This window comes from Schistocerca cancellata, chromosome 1, assembly GCF_023864275.1.
Source record: "Schistocerca cancellata isolate TAMUIC-IGC-003103 chromosome 1, iqSchCanc2.1, whole genome shotgun sequence".
Lineage (NCBI taxonomy): Eukaryota > Metazoa > Arthropoda > Insecta > Orthoptera > Acrididae > Schistocerca > Schistocerca cancellata.
In genome coordinates this window covers 254892501-254920066 of record NC_064626.1, presented here as the reverse complement: position 1 = coordinate 254920066, position 27566 = coordinate 254892501, and the positions used below count along the sequence as shown (strand labels likewise).

At 43.9% G+C, this 27566-nt stretch overlaps 1 protein-coding gene across 2 annotated transcripts in view; it reads right to left on the bottom strand.

Annotated features, from left to right (window-relative positions):
- Positions 1-26980, bottom strand: part of LOC126170669 (inter-alpha-trypsin inhibitor heavy chain H4-like) — a 186189-nt gene extending 159209 nt beyond the window's left edge. For both annotated transcript variants that reach the window (XM_049920744.1, XM_049920746.1), the window contains exon 1: positions 26834-26980. In XM_049920744.1, coding sequence (XP_049776701.1) covers positions 26834-26935 — 102 coding nt within the window. In that variant the 5' untranslated portion in view covers positions 26936-26980. The remainder of the gene's footprint in view (positions 1-26833) is intronic.
- Between the last annotated feature and the right edge of the window lie 586 nt (positions 26981-27566).

Here is a 27566-nt window from a genome sequence, read left to right as displayed (position 1 = left end):
ATCTTTTGGTCTCTTCCATTACTCCTTCACCTCAAGGCGTCAGAAATATCGTCTACCAATCAGCATTGCTCTTCTACAACGGAAGAATGATGTTTCGTTTAAGGCGACCAATCCCGAAATCTGTAGTATCGGCGTTTGGCGTTTGCTGTCTCCCTGTGAAAATCTCTGAAACTACGTGCTATGTGTAAAGAACTCGTAGGCTGGCTGCTCCCCCACAATGTAGCGGAATTTGCTTTTAAGCCGAACACTGGGTCGTCCTTTCACTCGGGCAAACGCTGGCTGCTCTACTGGCGGTCACCGGCCGACGTAGATGGGTTGGAACCGGCCTCATGGCGTGCGGTTGTCTCTCTTGAACTAAAAGCCCCTGTGACCGTTGTGTCTTGAATGTATGTGTGTACGCCAGCCTCGAGTATTTCAACCACGGTGCGCTTACTTGTTATTTGCATATCGATTACATGAATTCATACAACACTGACTCTATCTTATCGAGTTTAGGTTCGAATGAAGCGTCTTGATGTGCGGAATATGATTGTGAGGGCGGAATATGTAAGCAATGAAAGTCAGGAGACCATAACGTCTTACAGCGTATTGGGGTGTCAATTCCATTCTTTGTCACCAACGAATAGCAGTGAGCATGGATGGTGCAGAGGCCCATACACAGGAACGTTCGCTGAACAGTCGTTCAGGAGACACTGTTGGTGGCCCCTTGATTCATCCGGGCGGTCAGCTGCTCAACAGTTGCACGTCTATTTGCACGTACACATCTTGAAAGCTGTTGTTCAGCCCTCTCATGTATGGCCAGCGGTACAACACAGTTGCCTCAGCGTCGGTGTTGAACAGCACCATTTTTCCATGCACGGTACACATGAACAACTGCGACAAGTGAACAGTTTATAAACTAGGCCGTTTCAGATATCTATGCTTGGTACGAAGTCCAGTGCTTATGCTCTTTTGGAAGTCAGATAAATCGCTCCATTTCCACATTACGACAACGACTGCCGTTTCACAAGCTGCGACATTGTCTGAATAAAACAGTAACTCGAATATAGGATACGTTTCCTTTACTTTACGTCTATTGTGACCATAGACGTACACTAAAGAACATTTAAACGACTGCAGTCATTTCCGGAACCCCTTGACACGATTTTGATACGCTCCACTGCTAGCGCTATTCATTCTATCAGCGACTATACCGGCACCGAAATGGAAGATAACAGAGAGAAGGCCGAAGTACTGCATTCGGCCATCCAAAGTAATTTCACCGCTGAAGATCGTAACACTGTCCCTCCCTTCAATCGTCATGCGAAATTCGAAATGGCAGATACTGAGATAACCGATCGCGGAATTTAAAAGCAACTACAATGGTTTAGTATTGGAAAGCTTTCAGGACCAGATGAAATAAATATAAGATTCTGTAAATACTATGCGAAAGAACTTGATCCCCTTCTAGCAGTAATTTATCGTAGATCGCTTGTGCAACGAAAGGTACCCAACGACTGGAAAATAGCGCAGATCATTCCCGTTTTTAAGAAAGGGCGTAAGAGAGATCCACGCAATTGTAGATCCATATCGTTAACATCAATCTGCTTTAGAATTATGGAACATGTTTCATGCTCCTCTATAAAAATCAACATGGATTCCGCAAACAGAGATCCAGCGAAACTCAGCTCACTCTGTTGCTCCATGAGGCCCACAACCCAGTGGACAACGGCGCTCAGGTTGATCCGTGTTCCTTTATTTCAGTAAAGCATTTGACACCATCCCGCATTGCAGTTTAATGAAAAAAATACGAGCTTACGGAGTATCGGAGCACACCTGCAATTGGATTCAAGACTTTCTTGCAGGTAGGACTCAACACGTCGCTCTTAATGGAACTAAATCGACAGATGTAAAAGTAATATCCGGAGTACCACAGGCAAGTGTGATAGGACCATTGCTGTTCACAATATACAGGGTGGTCCATTGATCGTGACCAGGCCAATTATCTCACGAAATAAGCGTCAAACGAAAAAACTAAAAAGAACGAAACATGTCTAGCTTGAAGGGGGAAACCAGATGGCGCTATAGTTGGCACGCTAGATGGCGCTGCCGTAGGTCAAACGGATATCAACTGCGTTTTTTAAATAGGAACACCCATATTTATTACATATTCGTGTAGCACGTAAAGAAATATCAATGTTTTAGTTGCACCACTTTTTTCGCTTTGTGATAGATGGCGCTGTAATAGTCACAAACATATGGCTCCCAATTCTAGACGAACAGTTGGTAACAGGTAGGTTTTTTAAATTAAAATACAGAACGTAACTACGTTTGAACATTTTATTTCGGTTGTTCCAATGTGATACAAGTACCTTTACGAAATTATCATTTCTGAGAACAGGTACTGTTACAGCGTAATTACCTGTAAATACCACATTAATGTAATAAATGCTCAAAATGATGTCCGTCAACCTCAATGTATTTGGCAATACGTGTAACGACATTCCTCTCAACAGCGAGTAGTTCGCCATCCGTAATTTTCGCACATGCAATGACAATGCGCTGACGCATGTTGTCAGGCGTTGTCGGTGGATCACGATAGCAAATATCCTTCAACTTTCCCCACAGAAAGAAATCCGGGGACGTCAGATCCGGTGAACTTGCGGCCATGCTTCGACAACCAATCCACCTGTCATGAAATATGCTATTCAATACCGCTTCAACTGCACGCGAGCTATGTGCCGAACATCCATCATGTTGGAAGTACATCGCCATTCTGTCATGCAGTGAAATAACTTGTAGTAACATAGGTAGAACGTTACGTAAGAAATCAGCATACATTGCACCATTTAAATTGCCATCGATAAAATGGGGGCCAATTACCCATCCTCCCATAATGAGGCACCATACATTAACCCGCCGAGGTCGTTGATGTTCCACTTGTCGCAGCCATCGTGGATTTTCCGTCGCTCAATAATGCATATTATGCCGGTTTACGTTACCGCTGTTGGTGAATGACGCTCCGTCGCTAAATAGAAAGCGTGCAAAAAATCTGTCATCGTCCCGTAATATCTCTTGTGCCCAGTGGCAGAACTGTACACGACGTTCAAAGTCGTCGCCATGCAATTCCTGGTGCATAGAAATATAGCACAGGTGCAATCGATGTTGATGTAGCATTCTCAACACCGACGTTTTTGAGATTCCCGATTCTCGCGCAGTTTGTCTACTACTGATGTGCGGATTAGCCGCGACAGCAGCTAAAACACCTACATGGACATCATCATTTGTTGCAGGTCGAGGTTGACGTTTCACATGTGGCTGAACACCTTCTGTTTCCTTAAATAACGTAACTAACGGCGAATGGTCCGAACACTTGGATAATGTCCAGGATACCGAGCAGCATACATAGCGCACGCCCGTTGGGCATTTTGATCACAATTGTCATACATCAACACGATATCGACCTTTTTCACCATTGGTAAACGGTCCATTTTAACAGGGGTAATGTATCACGAAGCAAATACTGTCCACACTGGCGGAATATTACGTGATACCACGTACTTCTACGTTTGTGATTATTACAGCGCCATCTATCACAAAGCGAGAAAAGTGGTCCAACTAAAATACTCATTTTCCATTAAGTTTCGGGTGTGTAGCCGCAAGAAATCTCCTTCTTCTTCTAGTATTTCGACTGTATACCGCCCAGCCATCTTCAGAGTGAGTCGCAAGACTTCCGCTCCAGTTTCCTTTTTTTCTTTATTGATTTTCAATTCCCCCCAAAGGGGGCGGGCTGGCAGCAGCTTAGTACGCTGCTCTACAACCTACAGACTTTTATTTTAAAAAACGGAAGAAGAAAAGAAACAAGAAAAACAGGTGATATAACGGTGACGTCAAGTGTAAAATGGCGGAAAAATGCGGAAAGTTAAAACAGAAAGCAGAAGGGGTTGGCAACGTTAATAAAAGAGACAGGAATCAGACAAGTAACATAGCACACACACAATTAAAAAAACACGGCGACAGTCTGGTTTCTGTTCGCAAGAGATAAAAGGCACACCCAGCGACAGTATGATGGCCGTTCGCAACACTTCCCAAAAAACACAACACGGAACACTCACTGTAAAACACTCACTGTAGAACACTCACTGTAGAACACTGCACGAAAGTGGCGGCACAAAGGTGACACTCCCGAGCCAAAGGCAGATGGGGGGGGGGGGACCTGGAGGAGGGGAAAAAACGAAAAAAGGGGGGGGAACCAAGAAGGGAGAGGACAAATAAAGGGGGAGAAGGGCAGACACGAGAGGGAATGAGAGGAGGCAGAGGAGGGAAATGTAAAAGGACTCGGGGGAGAGAAGGGGCAAAGAGAGGGGAGGTGGGGAAGAAAGAGGATGGAAGGGGGGGAGAGGGAGCCCAGGAAAAGGACAGAGGAAAGGAGGGGGAGTGAGGATCAGAGTTGATAGGAGGGATAAATGGAGGGAGAGAGGGCATCATCGGGGAGGGGGAGTTGATGGAAGCCACCTTGGGAAAGGGGATGTAGGGTGCAGAGATGGAGGGTAGGGGGGACACAACAGTGAAGACATGGCAGGGGGCAGGGATGGGAGAGAAGAGGAGCAACCAGGGGGTGAGGGGGTTCAAGGCGGCGGGAGGTGTAGAGGATGTGGATATGTTCGAGGAATAGGAGCAGATGGGGGAAAGGAATGAGATCATAGAGGATCTGCGTGGGGAACGGGAGGCATATACGGAAGGCGAGGTGGAGTGCATCTGGAGGGACTTATAGAATTGGGGGCGGGGGGCAGATATCCAGGCAGGACTGGCATAACAGAGGATGGGACGGATTAAGGATTTGTATGTGTGGAGGATGGTAGAGGGGTGCAACCCCAATGTCCGGCCAGAGAGGAGTTTGAGGAGTCAGAGGCGGTTGTCGGCTTTGGATTGGATGGAGCGGAGATGAGATCTCCAGGTGAGGTGACGATCAGTGGTGAAGCCAAGGTAGGTGAGGATGGGGCTGAGGCGGACAGGACGGGCGCAGACAGTAAGGGAGAATCCAGGAGCTGGAAGGAGCGAGCGGTACGACCTACGATGATCGCCTGGGTCTTGGAAGGATTGAGTTTCAGGAGCCACTGGTTACACCATGCAGCAAAATAGTCAAGGTGATTCTGGAGAAGGCGTTGGGACCGTTGGAGGGTAGGAGCGAGGGTGAGGAATGCGGTGTCATCAGCATATTGCAAAAGGTGTACTGGAGGGGGGGGGGGGGGGTTGGAGCATATCTGCCGTGTACAGGAGGTAGAGGAGAGGACAGAGCCCTGGGGCACACCTGCAGAGGGGTAGAAGGTGTGGGAAGTGGCATTATGGATGGTAACATGGGAGGGGCGGTGGTAGAGGAAGAAGGCCATCAGACGGATGTAGTTGATAGGAAGGGCATAGGTTTGGAGTTTAAACAGGAGACCGGGATGCCAGACACGGTCGTAGGCCTTTTCTATGTCAAGGGAGACAAAAATGGCGGAGCAACGGGAGTTAAGCTGGAGGGAGAGGAGATGAGTGAGGCGGAGGAGTTGGTCATCAGCAGAGAAGGACGGTCGAAAGCCACATTGGGTATTAGGGAGGAAGTGGTTTTGGCGGAGGTGGTGATGGATGCGACGGGAAAGGATGGATTCCAAAAGCTTGCTGAACACCGATGTGAGACAGATAGGACGATAGGAAGAGGCATCAGATGGAGGCTTGTTGGGTTTGGAGAACATCAGGATACGGGAGGTTTTCCACAGGTCGGAATAGAAGCCAGTGGCAAGGATGACATTGTAGAGGGTGGCAAGGACTGAAAGGAAGGAGGGAGGGCAGTGTTTGAGGTGGCGGTAGGTAATACAGTCGTGTCCGGTCTACCGTATCTTCCTTCGCCGACGGCTTTGTCGTTGTTACCGTGAGACACCGTTATACCAAGAGGAAAGGCGCGTCGATCTTAGAGCATGAGATATGATGACCTTAAGCCATTGACAACACACAACGGTCAAGGTAGCACCTGATTCCAGAATAGCTGCAGTAGTTAAGATCTACGAACTATCCCCTGTTGACCAGGTCCCCAAAACTTAACTCGTAACGAGATCCCTTCAAAGCAAATGGTCATAACGATCGTCTATAAGGGCTTCGTACAACGAGAAGAAATGTTACGGTTTATGGAATAATAACAGATACGACCAAACTGTCTTGTCTCTTCTGCTTTATTTAACATAACTTCGTTCACAGTTTCATTTCGCATTCACCACTCATTCACCGAAACCCTTTGATGAACAGTTTTGGTTGCTTAACACCAACAGTCAATGATAATGATACATCTTTTCTCCTTTTTATAAATTGAAGCCCGCTCTCCGTGATATAATTAAAAAAAAACGGTCTCAATACCGCGTCCCTCGTGAGATGCGAATAGACTTATCCCGGAATTGACCGCCCTGTAGGTGTACTCAATTTAATGACCACACTTCGCTGTCCGCTATTTCGCGTAACTGAATGTCCATTTGTTAGTCTGATTATACACTGTAGCTATTTAAAATTCGCCCCTATATTTTTCACAACGCACAATTAGCACTTCCTTACTTGTTTTTTTTTTCTAAGAGTAAACGAAAAAAAGACGCCGTATCATCGGCTTAGTCGACACAAAGCAAAACACCTTAATATGCCCAATTTCACCTCTTCTTATAGGATCGGCTACCTTACTCATTAATTTACTACATATTATTTCCAATAACACTAAACAGGTATCGCCGTTATATTTTAATTGTATTCAAAAGCATGTTACTACTATTATGACCAACCAAATCGTCACAAATCGCGCGGCGTGCGTTTTTAATGATAACTTTACGCTAATCAATTAAATCGCGCGGCGTGCTTTTTTAATGATAACTTTACGCTATTCAATTTCCGTTACAGCTATCTTGATTCGTAATGTTACACGGCCTCCCAGACTGTGATGTCTTGAAGAGGGTTCCAGACAGAACAGGCTTTTTTTTCTTTTTTTTTTTTTTTCTTTTTTACAGTAACAGGAGAAGGTATTTGTTTCGGCGAATACACTCACTCTCAGATTCACTCAACAAGTCAGTACATACATTCTACAATATTTAAGTTGAGTTAATGGGCCTAGACAAAATGCCCTTGACTGAATTCCACATATGTTTATAGGTTGTCTTAGAAACACTTCACACTAATCACTTCATATTCACACCATTTTTTTTTCCCTTGGATGATGCCCTCAGTTCTTCACCCGACTGTGCAAGGCTGGGATCACAGCCGGGTTTGAAGATTGGCATCCTAGGCCAAAACCCTTATTAGGCCACTTGTTTAACCAGAGAGGATTTGGTCCTTTTCTGTTCCTCTTAATTCCACTTTTAACTCATCCATCCTCGCTGTTCGGTGAGAGGATAAATCGTATTTCAGCGTCGACATTGTTGCTGATACCAAGAAGGTATCTCATGGAAATCGTCGGTACATTCTTTAATTTTCTTTGTAAGTTAGTATAAGTACGTATTTATCCACTGGTGCTTTTATTTAGTCCACTGAGTGTAGTCTTGGTATCATTCAGTGTTTCTTGAATCTATGTTTTGCTCATTATTGATAATACTTCTTCAGGTCTATGTGAGGGAACAAGCCTTTAATTACATCAGTATCTCAATCTGCCAGGAGGTAGCGCCCTTCATGAGGTATTTTCATTATTTTGTATGGACCTGTATATAAATATTGCCATTTCTTATTCAGTCTTTTCCTGGTTGATGCTTTGGGAGATTTCTCAATAAAATTTCTTCCCCTACATCATATGTGACTACTTTCTTCACATTTTTATCAAAACGGGTTTTTCTCAATTGTGCTTGATGCTTCAGGTTTTCGTAGACCTTCTTCACCATATCTTCTTTCTTGGTAATCTTTTGTTCTATCACAGGTAATTTCTTCATCCATTCTGGCACAATACTTTCACCAAATACTATTTGGTTAGGTGAATAACCTTTCGATAAGTGTGGTAAGTCATTATACACTTTCTCAAATTCATAAATCCAATCGATCCATTTATAATGTTGTTTGGGTATGTACGTCCGTAAAAATCGGTTCAACTCTCGGAAGATTCTCTCAACCGGATTTCCACAAGGGTAAAATCTTGAGATGTAAATGTGCTGGATTCCTTGTTCATTCATAGTGTCTCTCCACACTTTGCTTGTATAATAAGCAGCGTTGTCTGTCAAGACCATTATAGGTTTGCCAAGCTCAGTTATATAGTTGTTGATAAATTTGCGTAACATGGGTCGAACGTGGAGATTTTTCAAAGGATATAATTTCACATATTTTGAAAAGAGATCATAGAAAGCCAATACATATTTGAACCGTCAATGTGTCATGGGACATGGTCCACAGACATCACATGACACCAACATTAAAGGTTGTTGTGTTATGATAGGTTGTAATTCTATCTTCCAACAATAGTTTATGGGTTTCGCCTTCTGACATATTTTGCACTTCTTAAGAATATTTGTAGCTATACGTCCCAAATTTGGATGATAGCAGTATTGTGCTATTTTGGCTGTACATTTAGCGGCACCAAAATGACCCCAATTCAAGTGAGTGTACCATACTAGTGATTCTAAATATTTATTTAGAACACAAACTTTCCAAACATCTTCTTCATCCTTCCCCCGATACAATATTCCGGATTTTAATTGATACTGCTCTTGAGAGTGACTTAGCGTTTTGCTTTCAACAGCATGCCTAATGGCTTTCCACAACTTATCATCTTCTTGCAGTTGTGGACATAGTTGTCGACATAGCTGTGAAATCTGCCTCTCACAATATTGCCTTGATAAATTCATGACTTTAAAGTCAATAGTCCGTTCTTCACACTCGTCGTCATTCTTTCTTTTCGGTAGTCTTGAAAGAGCATCGGCTATGATGTTGTCTCTCCCTCTGATGTATTTGAGCGTAATATCATATTCTTGCAGTAGCAAGGCCCACCGGGTTAAACGTGAATGGAACATCCTTCCTGTTAAAATAAAAGATAAAGCTTTGTGGTCACAGAATACAATGATCTTCTTTCCATATACAAAATAGCGAAACTTTCTAAGGGACCAGACCACGGCCAGTACTTCCAATTCAGTAGTACAATATGCACGTTCACAGCTAGAGAGTGTTCTGCTGACAAACCCAACTATCTTGATGGTACTGATGTCTTCTGGATTGTCCATCTGGAAAAGAGTGGCACCCAACCCTGTTTCAGAAGCATCCGCAGCAATATAAAAATCTTGATCAAGTCTCGGACGATGTAACAGTGGAGCATTAGTCAAAGCATTGCGGATGTTATCAAAAGCTTGCGTGCATTCGGAATTCCACTCCCACATGACATTTTTTTCTTAACAGCCGTAACAAACAGTCTTGGCTTCCTAACTGATTGGGTAAAAATCGTCGAAAAAATGAAACTAAGCCGATAAATGACTTTAATTCCGTCCTATTTTTTGGATAAGCACATCTGTTAATCGCATCCATCTTTTTAGGATTTGGTTTTATCCCTTCAGGAGTGATTATATGTCCAAGAAATTTCAATTGGTTATGAGCAAACTTGGATTTGCTCAAATTTACAGTAACTCCGTATTCCAAAAATTTCGCAAAAACTCTTCTTAATAAGTCCAAATGCTCCTCCCAAGTTTCAGAAGCAATTAGCAAATCATCCACATATAAAGTAACTTCATTCAAAAGGTCTCTGCCCAGTACGGTATCTAATGCCGATATGAAAACACCACCGCTTATTTTCAACCCAAATGGCATGACGGTAAACTGGTAACTTCGGCCCAGAAAAATGAATGCAGTATATTTTCTAGATTCTTTCGATATTCTAGTTTGCCAATATGAACTACGCATATCCAAAGGAGTTAAGAAGTGCGCACCATAAAACTTTTGTACTAACTCTTCTAGGTTCTTAGGTCACGTTCGTACAGGTATAATGATCTTATTGATCTCTCTGGCATCCAACACCAATCTGATGTCACCATTGGGTTTTATTACAGCCACAAGAGAGTTACAATATTCGGAATCTGAGGGCTCAATTCTAACATTTTATTGATTTCCTTTCTGACTACTTCTTTCTTTGTCCATGGGATAGAATAGGAAGTACGACAAAAGGGTTTATGTGCATACGTCTTTATATGGAATTCAAAGTCTTTTATTATACCCGGACGTTTACTAAAATCGACTGATATGCTTCCAACAAGTAGTACAGTTCGTCCCTTTGGGTAATAGATAAATATTCTGATTCTAACACCTTTTCTTGCAATGACATTTTATCAATCATTTCTTCAGAACATTCAATAAGGCATATATCATACATATTTTCATCATCAATACTGACATATTTTACCATTAGATTCATACACAACTGATTTGGAATTACTCGGCCCTTTCTCAGGGTGGCTGTCAAAACATTAACATTGGAATTAAATATACATTCACCTTTCTCTAAATTAATGATTGCACCGGTCTCACATAAAAAATCCAAACCCCAGATACATCGTACTGTCATTTTAGGAACAACCAGGAATGTACTTTCTATTTGAGCCCCCCGTATTGTAACGTCGACACGTACCTGTTTCACAACTTTTTGCATTTTTACGCTGAACGCGCCAGACACGGTACATCCTGTGATAGGAAAAGTGGGTATTTTTACCCCTCGGCTTGTCTGTTTTAAACAGTCCAGCGTCATGACACTAATAGTTGCTCCAGTATCAATTAATATGTCAACATCATCATTATTTATACTTGTTGGAATTATTGCCTGTAAAATTTGTCCACATTTATTAGAAACTTCAGGTTTTTCTTCAATTAATTCATTCCTTATATCCTGATCATTATTGTACCTTAATACTCTCAGTTCAAATTGATGCCTGCCTTCCTTCTCCTTTCCAGTCATCCTAGGAAGGCATTTGGTGACTGGTATTAGTTTAATCTATCTCGTTGAGTCATCGTTGGGGGTTCATGAACTTCCACAATCCTTACAGTATGATCCGAGTTATGGTATTCACCCCGTCGCACATTGGAGGCTCCTTCGCCCATTGGTATAACTCCTTGTGCTGGATGAGGAATCGAGGCATTTGTTCCATACTGCCGATGAACATTATGCTTCGAATTATCTTCCCAAGGTCGAATACAACTGGGATCATCACTTGGGTACCTGTTACTCTTATTAATATCACTACTATGCACATTCGCGTCACCATATCGAGATTTACCTCTAGCACAGTAAGTATCTCTTCTATATTTATTATAATCATTGTTTTTATTGCAGCCATAGGATGAAGATTGTCCACGCTCCTGTGATGCGGGTTTGACCTGGTTTTCGGTATTATTATTATCATACGTTAAATTATTGTTATTATAATTATTCGTATTACTATGAGTGTGAGTCGACATTTGATTACTACTCATTTGTCTTGCGTCTTCCATAATAATATCTATAGAGTCAATCACCGACAAGAACTGTTCTACATCGTGGTCAGGAACATTTATTAACTTTTCACGTATATTTATGGGCAACCTTCCCTTCAAAATTCTGATCACTTCCTTGTGAGAAATTGGATCACTCCAATAACGTGTCTTATTTATGTACTTTTCAAAATATTGCCTTAAAGTACTCCTTTTACTGTTAAAATACTCAGGTTGGTAAACCTCTTTTCTTAATTTCTCTTGTTTACTCGACGACCAGTATTTAGCCAAAAAAAGTTGTTCAAACTCAGCTCAAGTATGGCTACTTTCACTTACTTCAGCGGCCCATAATGCGGCTTCTCCGGTAATTTTGGATACTATAAACTGAAGTCGGTCGTGTTCTGACCAGCTACGTGGAAATATTCTTTTGAAATTATTGATAAAGATTTTCGGATGCAGGTTGTTCTTTTCAGTGGAGAATGTTGGGAATTGTCTACTTTTAAAAATGCTGTTCTCCACCTTTAAAGAAGACAAAAATCCTCGCTGACGAAAAGAATCATCATCTTTACCAACCGAATCATCAACTTCCCAATGCAAATTTTCACCACAATTGTACTTCGTATTATCACATGTTCGGTTGTTTTTCGACCTATTCTCCGAACTTTCGTCCTCTGTCAACAAATTTTGTGATGACTTTCGTTCTAACTCCGCCAATTTATGATTGGTTTCCTTTTTCCATTTAGGTAACTCATCAACTATTTTCTCTTTTATTTCCTGAATTTCGCTAGTGAAAAGCTTAATTAATTCATCAATTCTACTTAGGTTCTCATTGATCTTTTCATTTGGCTGGGATCCAATAGTAGTCTTAACCTTGTCTACAATTTCATTTCCTTTTATTTCTATCCATTCAGATAGATTTTCGTCAAGTCTTTTAGTTTGATCTACTAAATACTTGTCAATCCCCTTACGAGCATTGGACTCAAACTCGACTATTTGTTTCGAAAGCTCTTCTATCTGTGCGCTAGCATTGAAACAGCTGCTTTCACACTTAACCATCCTATTGGACAGGCCGTCATAACTCTTCGAAACTACCTCATATTTCTTTTCTACGTCATGAAGTTTTCCCATTAAATTATTATATTGCCTTTCTAAGGTGTTAGAAAACTCTACATCTAGTTCTCCAAATTTCGCATTTAATTGAGTCTCCCAGTCCGCCTTTAATTCTTTCTTAGTATTTTCCAGTTTATAATCAAAAGTGTTCAGTTTGCTTTCCATAGAATCCATTTTAACTTCTAATGAACCAAATTTGGCCTCAAATTTTTCGTTTAACTTTTGATTGTCCTCTTTTAATTGCTTATTATATTTTTCTAGTGAACCAAGTCTTCCATTCATTACACCCATTTGAGTATTTATTGATACCAGCATATCAAACATTTTTTGATTAATATTTCCATTTGGAGGATCAACTTGCTGATCTACTTCGGAAACCTCAAGATCTTTATGTTCTCCCACGCTGCTTACCTTACTTATCATTGTATTTGAATCTCCTAACGGCTCTAAATCAATAACTGTATTATTATCTGTACATGTCTCCTGTCCCAGATTGAGCTCATGGGATGCATCATCCATATCCTCTTCACTTTCCTCTCTCTCTCTACTCATTACTCTACTCAACTGCACATTATCATGTATTCTTTCCGTTCGTTTTGACATGATTATTCACTACCTAGACATACACTTATTTTCACTATGTATTTATATATATTTATCTACCGAAATCACAAGTCTCAACTTTTTTTTTTTAATAATTATACAGTTATTTTAATCATACCAGGTAGTATCGCTCACTTTTAGCGATTATTGAAGAATACCTCTTTCATTGGACAGACTCACTGGCTGCTACTATATTTTCCAACTCTAGGGTTCGTGAATCCGGATGACACTCGACTCGATGCAGCAATCCTCCTCGATAGAGCCGCATGTTGTGGCGCCACTTCTACCGTATCTTCCTTCGCCGTCGGCTTTGTCGTTGTTACCGTGAGACACCGTTATACCAAGAGGAAAGGCGCGTCGATCTTAGAGCATGAGATATGATGACCTTAAGCCATTGACAATACACAACGGTCAAGGTAGCACCTGATTCCAGAATAGCTGCAGTAGTTAAGATCTACGAACTATCCCCTGTTGACCAGGTCCCCAAAACTTAACTCGTAACGAGATCCCTTCAAAGCAAATGGTCATAACGATCGTCTATAAGGGCTTCGTACAACGAGAAGAAATGTTACGGTTTATGGAATAATAACAGATACGACCAAACTGTCTTGCCTCTTCTGCTTTATTTAACATAACTTCGTTCACAGTTTCATTTCGCATTCACCACTCATTCACCGAAACCCTTTGATGAACAGTTTTGGTTGCTTAACACCAACAGTCAATGATAATGATACATCTTTTTTCCTTTTTATAAATTGAAGCCCGCTCTCCGTGATATAATAAAAAAAAACCGGTCTCAATACCGCGTCCCTCGTGAGATGCGAATAGACTTATCCCGGAATTGACCGCCCTGTAGGTGTACTCAATTTAATGACCACACTTCGCTGTCCGCTATTTCGCGTAACTGAATGTCCATTTGTTAGTCTGATTATACACTGTAGCTATTTAAAATTCGCCCCTATATTTTTCACAACGCACAATTAGCACTTCCTTACTTGCTTTTTTTTCTAAGAGTAAACGAAAAAAAAGACGCCGTATCATCGGCTTAGTCGACATAAAGCAAAACACCTTAATATGCCCAATTTCACCTCTTCTTATAGGATCGGCTACCTTACTCATTAATTTACTACATATTATTTCCAATAACACTAAACAGGTATCGCCGTTATATTTTAATTGTATTCAAAAGCATGTTACTACTATCATGACCAACCAAATCGTCACAAATCGCGCGGCGTGCGTTTTTAATGATAACTTTACGCTAATCAATTAAATCGCGCGGCTTGCGTTTTTAATGATAATTTTACGCTATTCAATTTCCGTTACAGCTATCTTGACTCGTAATGTTACACCGGGAGCAGTGTTGCGTTTAGTGCGGAGTGTGAGGCTGATGTCCTGTGTAGTGATGGGAGTGTTAAGTTCAGATGGTGGTGTGTGGCCCAAGTATTGGAATCTAGGAGCAAGGGGAGGGACAGAGGTATTCGTACGGTCCATGACGTCAGGGACGAGGGAATAATCAAAGTGGGGATCATCTGGGATGGAAAAAAACATCGGAGAGGTGAGAGGCAAAGTGGTTGGCCTTACTGATGTTGTCAGAAAAGGGACGGTCATTAAGGAGGAGAGGGTACTGGGGGGTGGGGCCGCTCCCAGTAAGGCGGTGGAAAGCAGACCAATACTTGGAAGAGTTTATGGGAAGCGTGTTGTTGAGTTGTGTACATGTCTGGCGCCAGGCACGGCGTTTCTTCGCAGTAAGCAGGTTGCGGATGTGTCGTTGTAATTGCCGGTGGCGGGTAAGTGTATCCCGGTCACGAGTGCGGAGGAAAGAGCGGTAGAGGCGGCGGGACTCTCGAAGGAGAAGGACGGCCTGTGGAGGCAGGGCGGGGCAGTGAGGGTGGATGGCTTTGGTGGGGATATGGGTGGCGACGGCGTCAGACAAGGTCCAGTGCAGGAATACACTCCTGGAAATTGAAATAAGAACACCGTGAATTCATTGTCCCAGGAAGGGGAAACTGTATTGACACATTCCTGGGGTCAGATACATCACATGATCACACTGACAGAACCACAGGCACATAGACACAGGCAACAGAGCATGCACAATGTCGGCACTAGTACAGTGTATATCCACCTTTCGCAGCAATGCAGGCTGCTATTCTCCCATGGAGACGATCGTAGAGATGCTGGATGTAGTCCTGTGGAACGGCTTGCCATGCCATTTCTACCTGGCGCCTCAGTTGGACCAGCGTTCGTGCTGGACGTGCAGACCGCGTGAGACGACGCTTCATCCAGTCCCAAACATGATCAATGGGGGACAGATCCGGAGATCTTGCTGGCCAGGGTAGTTGACTTACACCTTCTAGAGCACGTTGGGTGGCACGGGAAGCATGCGGACGTGCATTGTCCTGTTGGAACAGCAAGTTCCCTTGCCGGTCTAGGAATGGTAGAACGATGGGTTCGATGACGGTTTGTATGTACCGTGCACTATTCAGTGTCCCCTCGACGATCACCAGTGGTGTACGGCCAGTGTAGGAGATCGCTCCCCACACCATGATGCCGGGTGTTGGCCCTGTGTGCCTCGGTCGTATGCAGTCCTGATTGTGGCGCTCACCTGCACGGCGCCAAACACGCATACGACCATCATTGGCACCAAGGCAGAAGCGACTCTCATCGCTGAAGACGACACGTCTCCATTCGTTCCTCCATTCACGCCTGTCGCCACACCACTGGAGGCGGGCTGCACGATGTTGGGGCGTGAGCGGAAGACGGCCTAACGGTGTGCGGGACCGTAGCCCAGCTTCATGGAGACGGTTGCGAATGGTCCTCGCCGATACTCCAGGAGCAACAGTGTCCCTAATTTGCTGGGAAGTGGCGGTGCGGTCCCCTACAGCACTGCGTAGGATCCTACGGTCTTGGCGTGCATCCGTGCGTCGCTGCGGTCCGGTCCCAGGTCGACGGGCACGTGCACCTTCCGCCGACCACTGGCGACAACATCGATGTACTGTGGAGACCTCACGCCCCACGTGTTGAGCAATTCGGCGGTACGTCCACCCGGCCTCCCGCATGCCCACTATACGCCCTCGCTCAAAGTCCGTCAACTGCACATACGGTTCACGTCCACGCTGTCGCGGCATGCTACCAGTGTTAAAGACTGCGATGGAGCTCCGTATGCCACGGCAAACTGGCTGACACTGACGGCGGCGGTGCACAAATGCTGCGCAGCTAGCGCCATTCGACGGCCAACACCGCGGTTCCTGGTGTGTCCGCTGTGCCGTGCGTGTGATCATTGCTTGTACAGCCCTCTCGCAGTGTCCGGAGCAAGTATGGTGGGTCTGACACACCGGTGTCAATGTGTTCTTTTTTCCATTTCCAGGAGTGTAGATGTCATCAGGAGATTGGAGGGTAAGGTCGTGGCCGTCAACCTGGGTGTGAATGGAGTCCCGGTAGGCATCCCAGTTGGCACGGGAGTAATCATGGACAAGTTTAGGAGGGACGTCAGGGCGAGGAGCGTTGCGGAGATGGCGACCATTAGAGATAGTGAGGAGAACATAGCATGGTCACTGCCAATGAGGTCAAGGACATCTGCGGTGATGCGCCCAAGGAGGTTGGGAGAGGCAAGGACCACATCAGGAGTGGTGTTGGATTCGGGTCGGGTGCCGCTCCAGTGCTCGCTTCGCCCGTTTATACTCGTGTACCGCGCGACTGCGCATGCGGCCACAGATGCAAATGCGCCAGAGACGTTGGTCGGCGGCAGAGACGTGCATAATGTGCAAGTTGTATCTACGACTCCGCAGTCGATCTGAGTTGGCATATCGATGTATCATTGTGAGCTGCACTGTGACAACGTCTTTGTGAGTTTATTACAGTAAGTGCCGGGTTCCATGAGTTATCAAGATTGAAACCACTATCTCGTACTGTCCAAGAAAGATGTACAGAACACCGGAGGTACACACGGCTTTTACAACCTAACAAGTCGGCAGTGGCAGAGCACTGTATTGATAATGGTCACAGTATGTTGTATGCCAACGTCTAAATTTTGGAAACTACATCATCCTTTTGGGACTCGATAGTGAAGGAGGCAATTGAAATTCGCTTGACGACGAATTTAATAAATAGAGATAGTGGTTTCAATCTTGATAAATCATGGAACCCGGCACTTGCTGTAATAAACTCACAAAGACGTCGTCACAGTGCAGCTCACAATGATACATCGATATGCCAACACAGATCGACTGCGGAGTCATAGATACAACTCGCGCTAATTGCACGTCTCTGCCGCCGACCAACGTCACTGGCGCCTTTGCATCTGTGGCCGCATGCGCAGTCGCGCAGTACACGAGCATAAAGGGACGAAGCGAGCACTGGAGCGGCAGTCTTGCGGCTCACTCTGAAGGTAGATGAACGTTATACGGCCGAAATATTAGAAGAAGAAGGAGATATCTTGCGGCTGCACACCCGAAACTTAATGCAACATCTTTGCGCCGCCAAAACCTGAAGATTCACATAAAATATTCATATTTCTTTACGTACTAGACGAATGTGAAATAAAAAAATGGAGGTTCCGATTTTTAAAAAAAACTCGTTTGACCTATGGCAGCGCCATCTAGCGGGCCAACCATAGCGCTATCTGGTTTCCACCTTCAACCTAGACGAATTTCGTTCTTCGTAGTTTTTTCGTTTGATGCTTATTTCGTGAGATATTTGGCCCGGTCACTATCAATGGACCGCCCTGTAAGTAAATGATATAGTAGAAAGCGTCGGATGCTCTATAAGGCTATTCGCAGATAATGCAGTTGTTTATGCCAAAATAGCAACGCCTGAAGATAGTAAAAATTTGCAGAACCACCTGCAGAGAATTGATGAAAGGTGCAGACTCTGGCAGTTGTCCCTGAATGTAAATAAATGTAACATATTACGCATACAGACGAGAAGAAATCCGCTACTGTACAGCTACACCATTGATGACAAACAGCTGGAGACAGCGTCTGCCGTAAGATATCTAGGCGTAACTATCCAGAGCGATCTTAAGTGGAATGACCCTATGAAACGGATAGTTGGAAAAGCAGACACCAGACTCATATTCATCGGAAGTATCTTGAGGAAATGTAACTCATCCCCGAAAGAAGTGGGTTATAAGGCGCTCGTTCACTCCATTCTTGAGAGTTGTTCATATCTAGGATCCCTATCATGTAGGACTGATAGAGGAGATAGAGAAGATCCAACGAAGAGCGACGCGTTTCGTCACGGCATCGTTTCGCTGGCGAGAGAGTGCTTCGGAGATGTTAAACAAACTCCACTGGCAGACGTTAGAAGAGAGGCGTTATGCATCACAGAGAGATTTACTATTGACATTTCGTGACAGCACTTTTCACGAGGAGTCGGACTACATGTTACTTCCCCCCACATACGCCTCGCGTATTGACCACGACGAGAAAATTCGACAAATTAGAGCCAATACAGAGTCTTACCGATAGTCATTCCTCCCACGCTTTGTTCACGAGTGGAACAGGATTGGAGGGATCAGATAGTGGTACCGAAATTACCCTCTGTCACACACCATTAGGTGGCTTGCTGAGTAAGATGTAGATGCAGATGTAGATGTAGACGCCACTTGCCTTGTGAGCGGTTATTGAAAGTTGCCGACGAACATAGGCTGTGGTCACATTAACGTGATTGGACAGTGTAATTAGAGAGGTCTCTCATAACTGCTTCAACAATAAGCTTTACGAAGAATGTCTAACATACCGTCGACGATGAGATCGTTAGAGACGGCCCAAGCGTTGGTTTTGAAAAAGATGAAGGAATAAACCATACCCTTCCCAAACAAACCATCCCGAAATTTACATCAAATAATTTTGTTGAAAGCTAGGGAAAAAGTCTGATGCGATTTCAGCGAAGTACTGAGCTCGGAGTCCACCTGAAGCGATTCATTAATCCCAAAACAAACACATATACGGTTCACGCGATTAGGATTCGGTCAGACATTCTTGCTGAATATGTCTTACCCACTCGTCGCCATGTTTATGTTATCCCTTGAAATTTGTGTCGACAATGATATAATTTTGCTGGTACATTCAGTAAAAAAATGTAAATGTCGTCTGACTATGGCCTCACGTTGGGTAGACCGTTCGCCGGGTGCAAGTCATTCGGTGGGTAACTTGCGCGTCGATGGGGATGAAATGATGATGATGAGGACAACACAACACCCAGTCCCTGAGCGGAGAGAATCTCCGAGCCAGGTAAATTCAGTGGTATATGTGGATACTTTCTACAAAATGAGTAAAAAAATCAACAAAAGTGATCTCGTCGTTCGGGAATTCACATCTGATCAACATAAGTATGCACATATCCTTAGAGAGCGTGTCTACCCCTACATGCAGTTTCTTTCCCTTCGGCACGATGGCATCTACCAGAAGGACAATGCAACATGTCACACAACTAGCAGCGTACATGCGTGGTTTAAAGAGCACCAACAACAGCCTACGGTATTCCCCTGGCCACCAAACACTTGAATTTAAGCCCAACCGAGAATCTGTGGCATCACATCGATCGTGGTGTTCGTGCAACAGGTCCTCAACCGAGAAACAAAGCGAAGCTGGCAACGGCACTGGAGTCGGTATCTTCGAGAACCTCATTGGCTCTCTTCCTGCACGTCTCGCAGCTGTCTGTGTTGTAAAAGGTGGTTATTCAGGCTTTTGACAGGTCTTCATATGAATGTGACTGGACAGAATATACAGGTTGGTCTGTTGATAGTGACCAGGCCAAATATCTCACGAAATAAGCATCAAACGAAAAACCTACAAAGAACGAAACTCGTCTAGTTTGAAGGGGGGAACCAGATGGCACTATGGGTGGCACGCTAGATGGCGCTGCCATAGGTCAAATGGATATCAACTGAGTTTTTTAAAAATAGGAACCCCTTTTTATTACATATTTGTGTAGTACGTAAAGAAATATGAATGTTTTAGTTGGACCACTTTTCTCGCTTTATGATAGATGGCGCTGCAATAGTCACAAACGTATAAATACGTGGTATCACGTAACATTCCGCCAGTACGGACGATTTTGCTTCGTGATACGTGTTAAAATGGACGTTTATTAATTGCGGAAAAGGTCGATATCGTGTTGATGTATGGCTATTGTGATCAAAATGCCCAACGGGCGTGTGCTATGTATGCTGCTCGGTATCCTGGACGACATCATCCAAGTCTCCGGACCGTTCGCCGGATAATTACGTTATTTAAGGAAACAGGAAGTGTTCAGCCACATGTGAAACGCCAACCACGACCTGCAACAAATGATGATGCCCCAGTAGGTGTTTTAGCTGCTGCCGCGGCTAATCCGCACATCAGTAGGAGACAAATTGCGCGAGAATCGGGAATCTCAAAACGTCGGTGTTGAGAATGCTACATCAACATCGGTTGCACCCGTACCATATTTCTATGCACCAGGAATTGCATGGCGACGACTTTGAAAGTCGTTTACAGTTCTGCCACTGGGCACAAGAGAAATTACGGGAAAGTTGAAGGATACTTGCTATCGTGATCCACCGAGAACGCCCGAAAACATGCGTCAGCGCATTGTCAATGCATGTGCGAACATTATGGAAGGCGAACTACTGACTGTTGAGAGGAATGTCATTACACATATTGCCAAATGCATTGAGGTTGACCGACATCATTTTGAGCCTTTATTACATTAATGTGGTATTTACAGGTAACCACGCTGTAATAGTATGCGGTCTCAGAAATGATAAGTTCACAAAGGTACATGTATCACATTGGAACAACGGAAATAAAATGTTCAAACGTACCTACGTTGTGTATTTTAATTTAAAAAACCTATCTTTTACCAACTCTTCGTCTAAAATTGTGAGCCTATGTTTGTTACTATTACAGCGCCATCTATCACAAAGCGAAAAATGTGGTCCAACTAAAACATTCATATTTCTTTACGTACTACACGAATATGTAATAAAAAATGGCGGTTCCTATTAAAAAAACGCAGTTGATATCCGTTTAACCCAAGGCAGCTACACCTAGCTGGCCAACCATAGCGCCATTTGGTTTCCCCCTCCAAGCTAGACAAGTTTCGTTCTTTGTAGTTTTTTCGTTTGGCACTTGTTTCGTGAGATATTTGGCCCGGTCACGATCAATGGACACCCTGTATACAGAACGAACAAGTATACCGAGCTGCTGTTTTCGCTAAGTGAAGCAGAAAATGAGGAGAAAAATGTGTTGTATACAAATAGTAGCTGCCGAATTATGACACAGAATATTTTTAATGAAACTACATGATTTTCGCTATGATGATGGAAAGTTCACTCAAAGAGGACTTCAACGAGATGATGTGTTTGGAACTTGGTGAAATACTAACAACCACTTTCTTTAAAACATCGAACTCCAGTGTATAAAACAGCTTCAAACGTCTGATTACTTTACAAATGAGTTTATAAGTTAAGTGTTTGATGTTAAGCTTGTAAGCGAGGAAAAATTCCGAAAAGGTTCGAAATTATTTATAAAGTTTCATGTTTATGACCGCATGTCTCCTGAACTATGTGTCGACAGTGATGTAATTTTGCTGATACATTCAATGGTATTTGTCGATACTTTCTGCAAAATATGTTTCGAATAGAGCTAGCAGTACCAAAAAAAAAAAAAAAAAAAAAAAGGTAGCGTCTTGCCTGGTGCTTGAGTTTTGCTGCGTGAACAGCGGAAACGTTCCTTTCGTCAACTTGTGAGGTGTGTAAGCTAGCAAAAGTTTAAGATTTGCAGTTTTGTGCTAAATTCGTTGAAATTCGCTAAATGCTCTCATTATCAAACACTGGCTGAGTGTGAATATGAGTTTATAATATTTGTCTTGTATTAAAATCTTAACGTAACACTATCTCCTAATGACCAGACAACGAAAACGTTTTATAGTTTTAAATTCGGCCAGTAACTGTTTGAAATACAAAAATCGAGTTCTTGTTACCCCTGGAAGACTTTAGATAGGCAACTCGAACCCGAGAATTGCACCGTGCCTCGTGCAGCACCGGGTTAGCCGTTCGACAATACAGACAAAACAGCGCCGCAAACCACTGTCTTGCCGTCAGGAGAGGATGTCCCACATACGCCGCCCTGCTGCAGCACACTCATAATTCAGGTACACCAAGTGGACATGATTTTCTTTTGTGGCGAACATCGCTTACGTGTTAGGGCAGCGACGCGGTTGTTCGCTGCAAGATATCGTTATCGTGCTAAGCCCTCACAATCTGTCGTTACAAATATTACTAGTTACTGCAACAAACTAGAAGTGTGAATAGCGTAACACTACCTAAAAAGAACAGCAGTCGATGAAAGAAATTCAACTACGCGGTGATAATACACAATCCACATGTCACTGCGAGGGAGCATGATAGTGCAAGTGGCATAAGCAAAAGGCCGCGCGGGGTAGCCGCGTGGTCTAAGGGCGTCTTGTCACGGTTCGCTCCCCCCCCTCCCCCACTCCCCCCTTCCCCCCCTCCCCCCTTCCCCCCCACCCCTCCTCGTCGGAGGTTTGAGTCTTCAGTCCTCCCTCGGGCATGGGTGTGTGTGTTTTCCTTACCATAAGTTAGATTAAGTAGTGTGTATGCCTAGTGACCGATGTCCTCAGCTGTACGGTCCCATGGGAAGTTACCACACATTTCCAAAAATCAGCGAAAGGAGTGCTCTGCATATACTAACCTAGCTGACAAACCCAGCATTGCCGGGTGTTCATTCTGCCAATTCTCTGCTAGAAACAAAATCTTGTAAATATTCCTATAGTAGACTTGGAGTGAGACGATCCCTTACAGTTTCTGTACGCTGGACGCAGCTGCTTGGAGCGTCTACAAGCAATTTTTGTAAACGCCCTTCGGCAACGCCTCTTCGTATCTCTATAGACGGTTATTGTTTCGCCTACAGCCGTTTTCGCTTAGTTTTTGAATGCTGTTAGAAACGCTGCCGCCCGGCCAGAGTGGCCGAGTGGTTCTAGGCGCTACAGTCTGGAATCGCGCGACCACTACGGTCGCAGGTTCGAATCCTGCCGCGGGCATGGATGTCTGCGATGTCCTTGGGTTAGTTAGCTTTAAGTAGTTCTAAGTTCTAGGGGACTGGTGACCTCAGAAGTTAAGTCCCATAGTGCTCAGAGCCATTTGAACCAAGTCAAACGCTGCCGCCCGTCAGGGATTTCAATAAGTTGACTCAAATGTAGGAGTATTTTACAGTAAAGAATAGATGCATTAAAACTACATGGATGATGCGACATTTTTTAACTCATCTCAGTGTTTGTGACGTCATAGCTCTTGCACTATGTGTGGTGCAATGACATATTTTTGTTCAAATGGTTCAAATGGCTCTGAGCACTATGGGACTTAACTGCTAAGGTCATCAGTCCCCTAGAACTTAGAACTACTTAAACCTAACTAACCTAAGGACGACACACACATCCATGCCCGAGGCAGGATTCGAACCTGCGACCGAAGCGGTCGCGCGGTTCCAGACTGTAGCGCCTAGAACCGCTCGTCCACTCAGGCCGGCCAAAATTTTTGTAGGTATATTCAGGAGCATATGTGGATACTGTCTGCAAAATACGTTGGTGTAGTTAGTTGCAAAGAAGCAATAAATTTAAATGTGATGTACAATGCGGCAGTTTTTCACGATCTGCCTTGACGGAGTCATATCTCCTGAACTGTGCGTAGCACCACGACATAGTTTTGTATGTGTATTTAGCGGAATATTTTATTCTGTCTGCAAAATTTATTGCAAATAGCGTCAGTAGCACAGAAATAATATATTTGAAACTCATGCATGATGCGGCAGTTTTTTTACGCATCACGTTATTTATGACAGCATATCTCCTGAACTATGATAGGTAGGTGGTTCTTAACCCTACAGCGATTATTGATTGACAGTAAGGCATGTACAAAGTTTAGTTGAAATCTGTGCAGTGGTTTAGGACATACACACATTCACACACACGTTTCTATAATATGCATGGAATCCAGCTGATTTCATTTTGGTCCAACAACAGCTTCATGGTATTGACTTTCAAAATCGACTACAGTCCTCCGAATTTTATCTACAAAAACTGCTAAGTGATGTGGCGTTTCTTTGCACGATCTTGCTTACAGAAGTGGCACTGTCTACGTCGCGCCAAGTGATAGTGCGGTTTGAGGCACTACGTCACGGGTTGAACAGTCTCTCCCACCTGAGGTTCGAGTCCTCCCTCGGGCATTGGTGTTTGTGTTGTTCTTAGCATAAGTTAATTTAAGTAGTGAAGACTGGAGACAGATAACCTCAGCAGTTTGGTCCCTTAGGTATTCGCACACATTTGAACATTTTTTGACATTGTTTACAAACGACGTGCAACTCAGTCTTCGCAAGATGCACTACAGGTCAGTTGAGAATCAACATTGGCTGAGTAAAGTGATGCACAACGACCTCCATATGTTAAAAATATGGAGCAGGGTTTTCAAGACTCGTTTCGTAGCACAACTGTCTACTACTCTTAACGGATGTGACACTACGCATAAGAGTGGTATCAATACCTCATATGTGCCCCCCCCCCCCCCCACCCAATTGTCAAGCAAAAGCCTTAGCAGAGCACTGCAGATCGTTGTCGGTCGTTCGCGAATCAAAGTGGTTTGTCCGCTCATCAGCCTTATCCGCTGTGCACTTACAACTATCAGCAAAATTAAACATGAAGTCTACGATGAAACACGGATAACTCCCGAGTACATAAATGCTATAATGATACAGGGTCGTACTGTGGGTGGAGACCAGATGAAATGCAGTTACAGTTATTTTCTGCATTAGCTTTCAGTACAAATTTAATCGAAATCGACTAGCGCTTTAGTCGTGTAAAAGTAACAGAGCTACTTCCGCGTTTAATAATTTTAATACGGAAGAATGGTTTAAATAAAAACAGAGCTTACATTGCAAATGTGGAGCTTTTCAGAAAGAGCCTTGCTACAAGAAGAACAAAACTACGTATATATAACACCCTGGTCCGCCCATTTATCACATATTGGTCAGAAGTATGGACAGAACATGACAAAAAATACACTAACAACCTTTCAGCGGAAATTACTACGCAATATCGGTGGTCAGATAAGGGAGGAAGAAGGCTGCAGAATACGCTCCAATGTCGAATTACAAGTATCAACAGAAGGTCGTGGCATAGTGAATTATGTGAAATCACAGCGAATACGACGGCTAGGACACGTAGGGAGAATGGCACAGGATACAGTTCCACGGAAAATGATGAAAAGTGCGATCCATTTAGCTAGGAGAGAATGGAGACCTAGAAGAAGATGTATTGACGACGTGATAGTGGATCTCGCCTGTATGGGAGCCCGGGGGTGCAAAAGAACAGCAGACTACCGAGAAATGTAGAGGAAAATCGTTGATGAAGGGGACGCTCACCATGGGCTGTAGCGCTACTTAATAAGAAGAAGAAGAAGAAGAAGAAGAAGAAGAAGAAAAAGAGAATGAATTCAACACGTTGAGAGTGGTATAAGAATTGTATTCATTACGTTGAATCGTATCACGTAGAACATTTCAACCAATAAAAACAATTTCACAAATACGATAAAGCGATAACGTTCCAAAGTCGTGAGTAAAGAGCTTTCTCAGCCGGCCGGTGTGGCCGAGCGGTTCTAGGCGCTACAGTCTGGAACTGCGAGACCGCTACGGTCGCAGGTCCCAATCCTGCCTCGGGCATGGATAGGTGTGATGTCCTTAGGTTAGTTAAGTTTAACTACTTCTAAGTTCTAGGGGACTGATGACCTCAGCAGTTAAGTCCCATAGTGCTCAGAGCCAAAGAGCTTTCTCGAGGAAGAAATGTTTTTCCACGATTCGCGTAAAATTTTTCAAATCAATGAATGTCTTGTACTACACACTTCCTAAGGTAGACAATGTTCTTCCTCGGCTTCAAGCTATCTCTGTACGAAATTTCATTAAAATTGGGCCTACAGTTTTGTGAAAACATAAGAGAGAGAATAAGCGTATTTACAATATTAGTGTGGAAAGCACGGACTATACAATTGCCGAACGATCACTGAAAATAGTCGCATTTGTTAAGTATCTGAGAGTATGCGTACTGGGCGATTTAAAGTAGAACAATCACATAAAACTAAGCGTAGAAAAGCCATATGCCACGCTGAGATTCATTGGAAGAATCACGAGGAGGAACAGACCACACACGAAGGAGGAAGGTTACGAAACACTCTTTCTATCGTGACGTGAGCATTTCTTCTCAGTCTGGTACCCTTATCCTTCTGATTCGAAGAAACCGCTGACGTTTCGTCACCATTGCGCGGAAGTGTCACACAGATTCTCATCGAGCTCCGGTGGCAGACGCAACAAGAGACACTTTGTGCCTGACGGTGTGGTTCGATGCTACTATACGCAGAGCGGTCGTTCCTAGGAGAATCGAACAACATTTTTTCCTGTTACCTCGGGAAAAGACTGAAAGCGAAATTAGAGGCAATCGAGGTCACATGGAAGCTTAGCACAAACGCCTCCTTCCGTCCACCTACATCCACTCAAACAGGAAAGGCAGCAAGTTCCAGTGGTACGCGAAATACTGTCTACCACACACATTGCGGCGGCTTACGAAGTATGGAAGTAGATTTAGATATAAATGATTAAAAAATCATCAACAGTTGCAATAACAGTTAAATGGAGTGCGTGATACGTGAGGTAACCTGAGCATAGACGGCGAACAGCAGCAGAGCCGCCGACACGACGACCGCCCTGAAGTCCATCGCCGGCTGCAACTGCGGCTGCAGGCCGCGCCGCCGACCCATCGCCAGCCAGCCGCCCAAACCGTGTGACGTCAGCAGCGGACTATCGCCCGACGGCGAGTCTCCCTGCTCGCGCGAATGGTAGCCAGCTCCCGTTAAGCAAGGGCACCAACCTTCCATCTGTACAACGTACAAGCAAGGTTAATCTGACTCAATAGCAGTAAATGGTGACAACTCATATAAACTCATATAAAACTCTTATCTGACCCATCTTTATCAACAGTAATATAGTTCGGACTTTTGCTCCTATGAACGTTTCTCACTCCCTCCAATTCCTTAGACTACTCAAACATTTACAATACCTTCGTCCCTCCTACTGCTCTCTCAACTTGAGTCCCAGCACCCTATAGTCTCTCTCATCCTCAAGACCTTTCCCTCTTGCCACACTCCCATCGGCCCCACTTTCCCTCCGTCGCCAGACACTCCACATCCTTTCCCAGCGTAATTACAACCGCCTTCCCCTCCCAGACCATAAACTCATCTTTGAAATCCACCCGTCTGTCCCACCTTAAACAACTCTTCCCGTGCCATCCCAAAAGGAACGCCCGAATAAACCTTTCTTTATCCAAGTGGCATCCCGTTCATATCGTAACACCTATATCGCACCTATCAGTTCCTTTCAGCACAAGACATC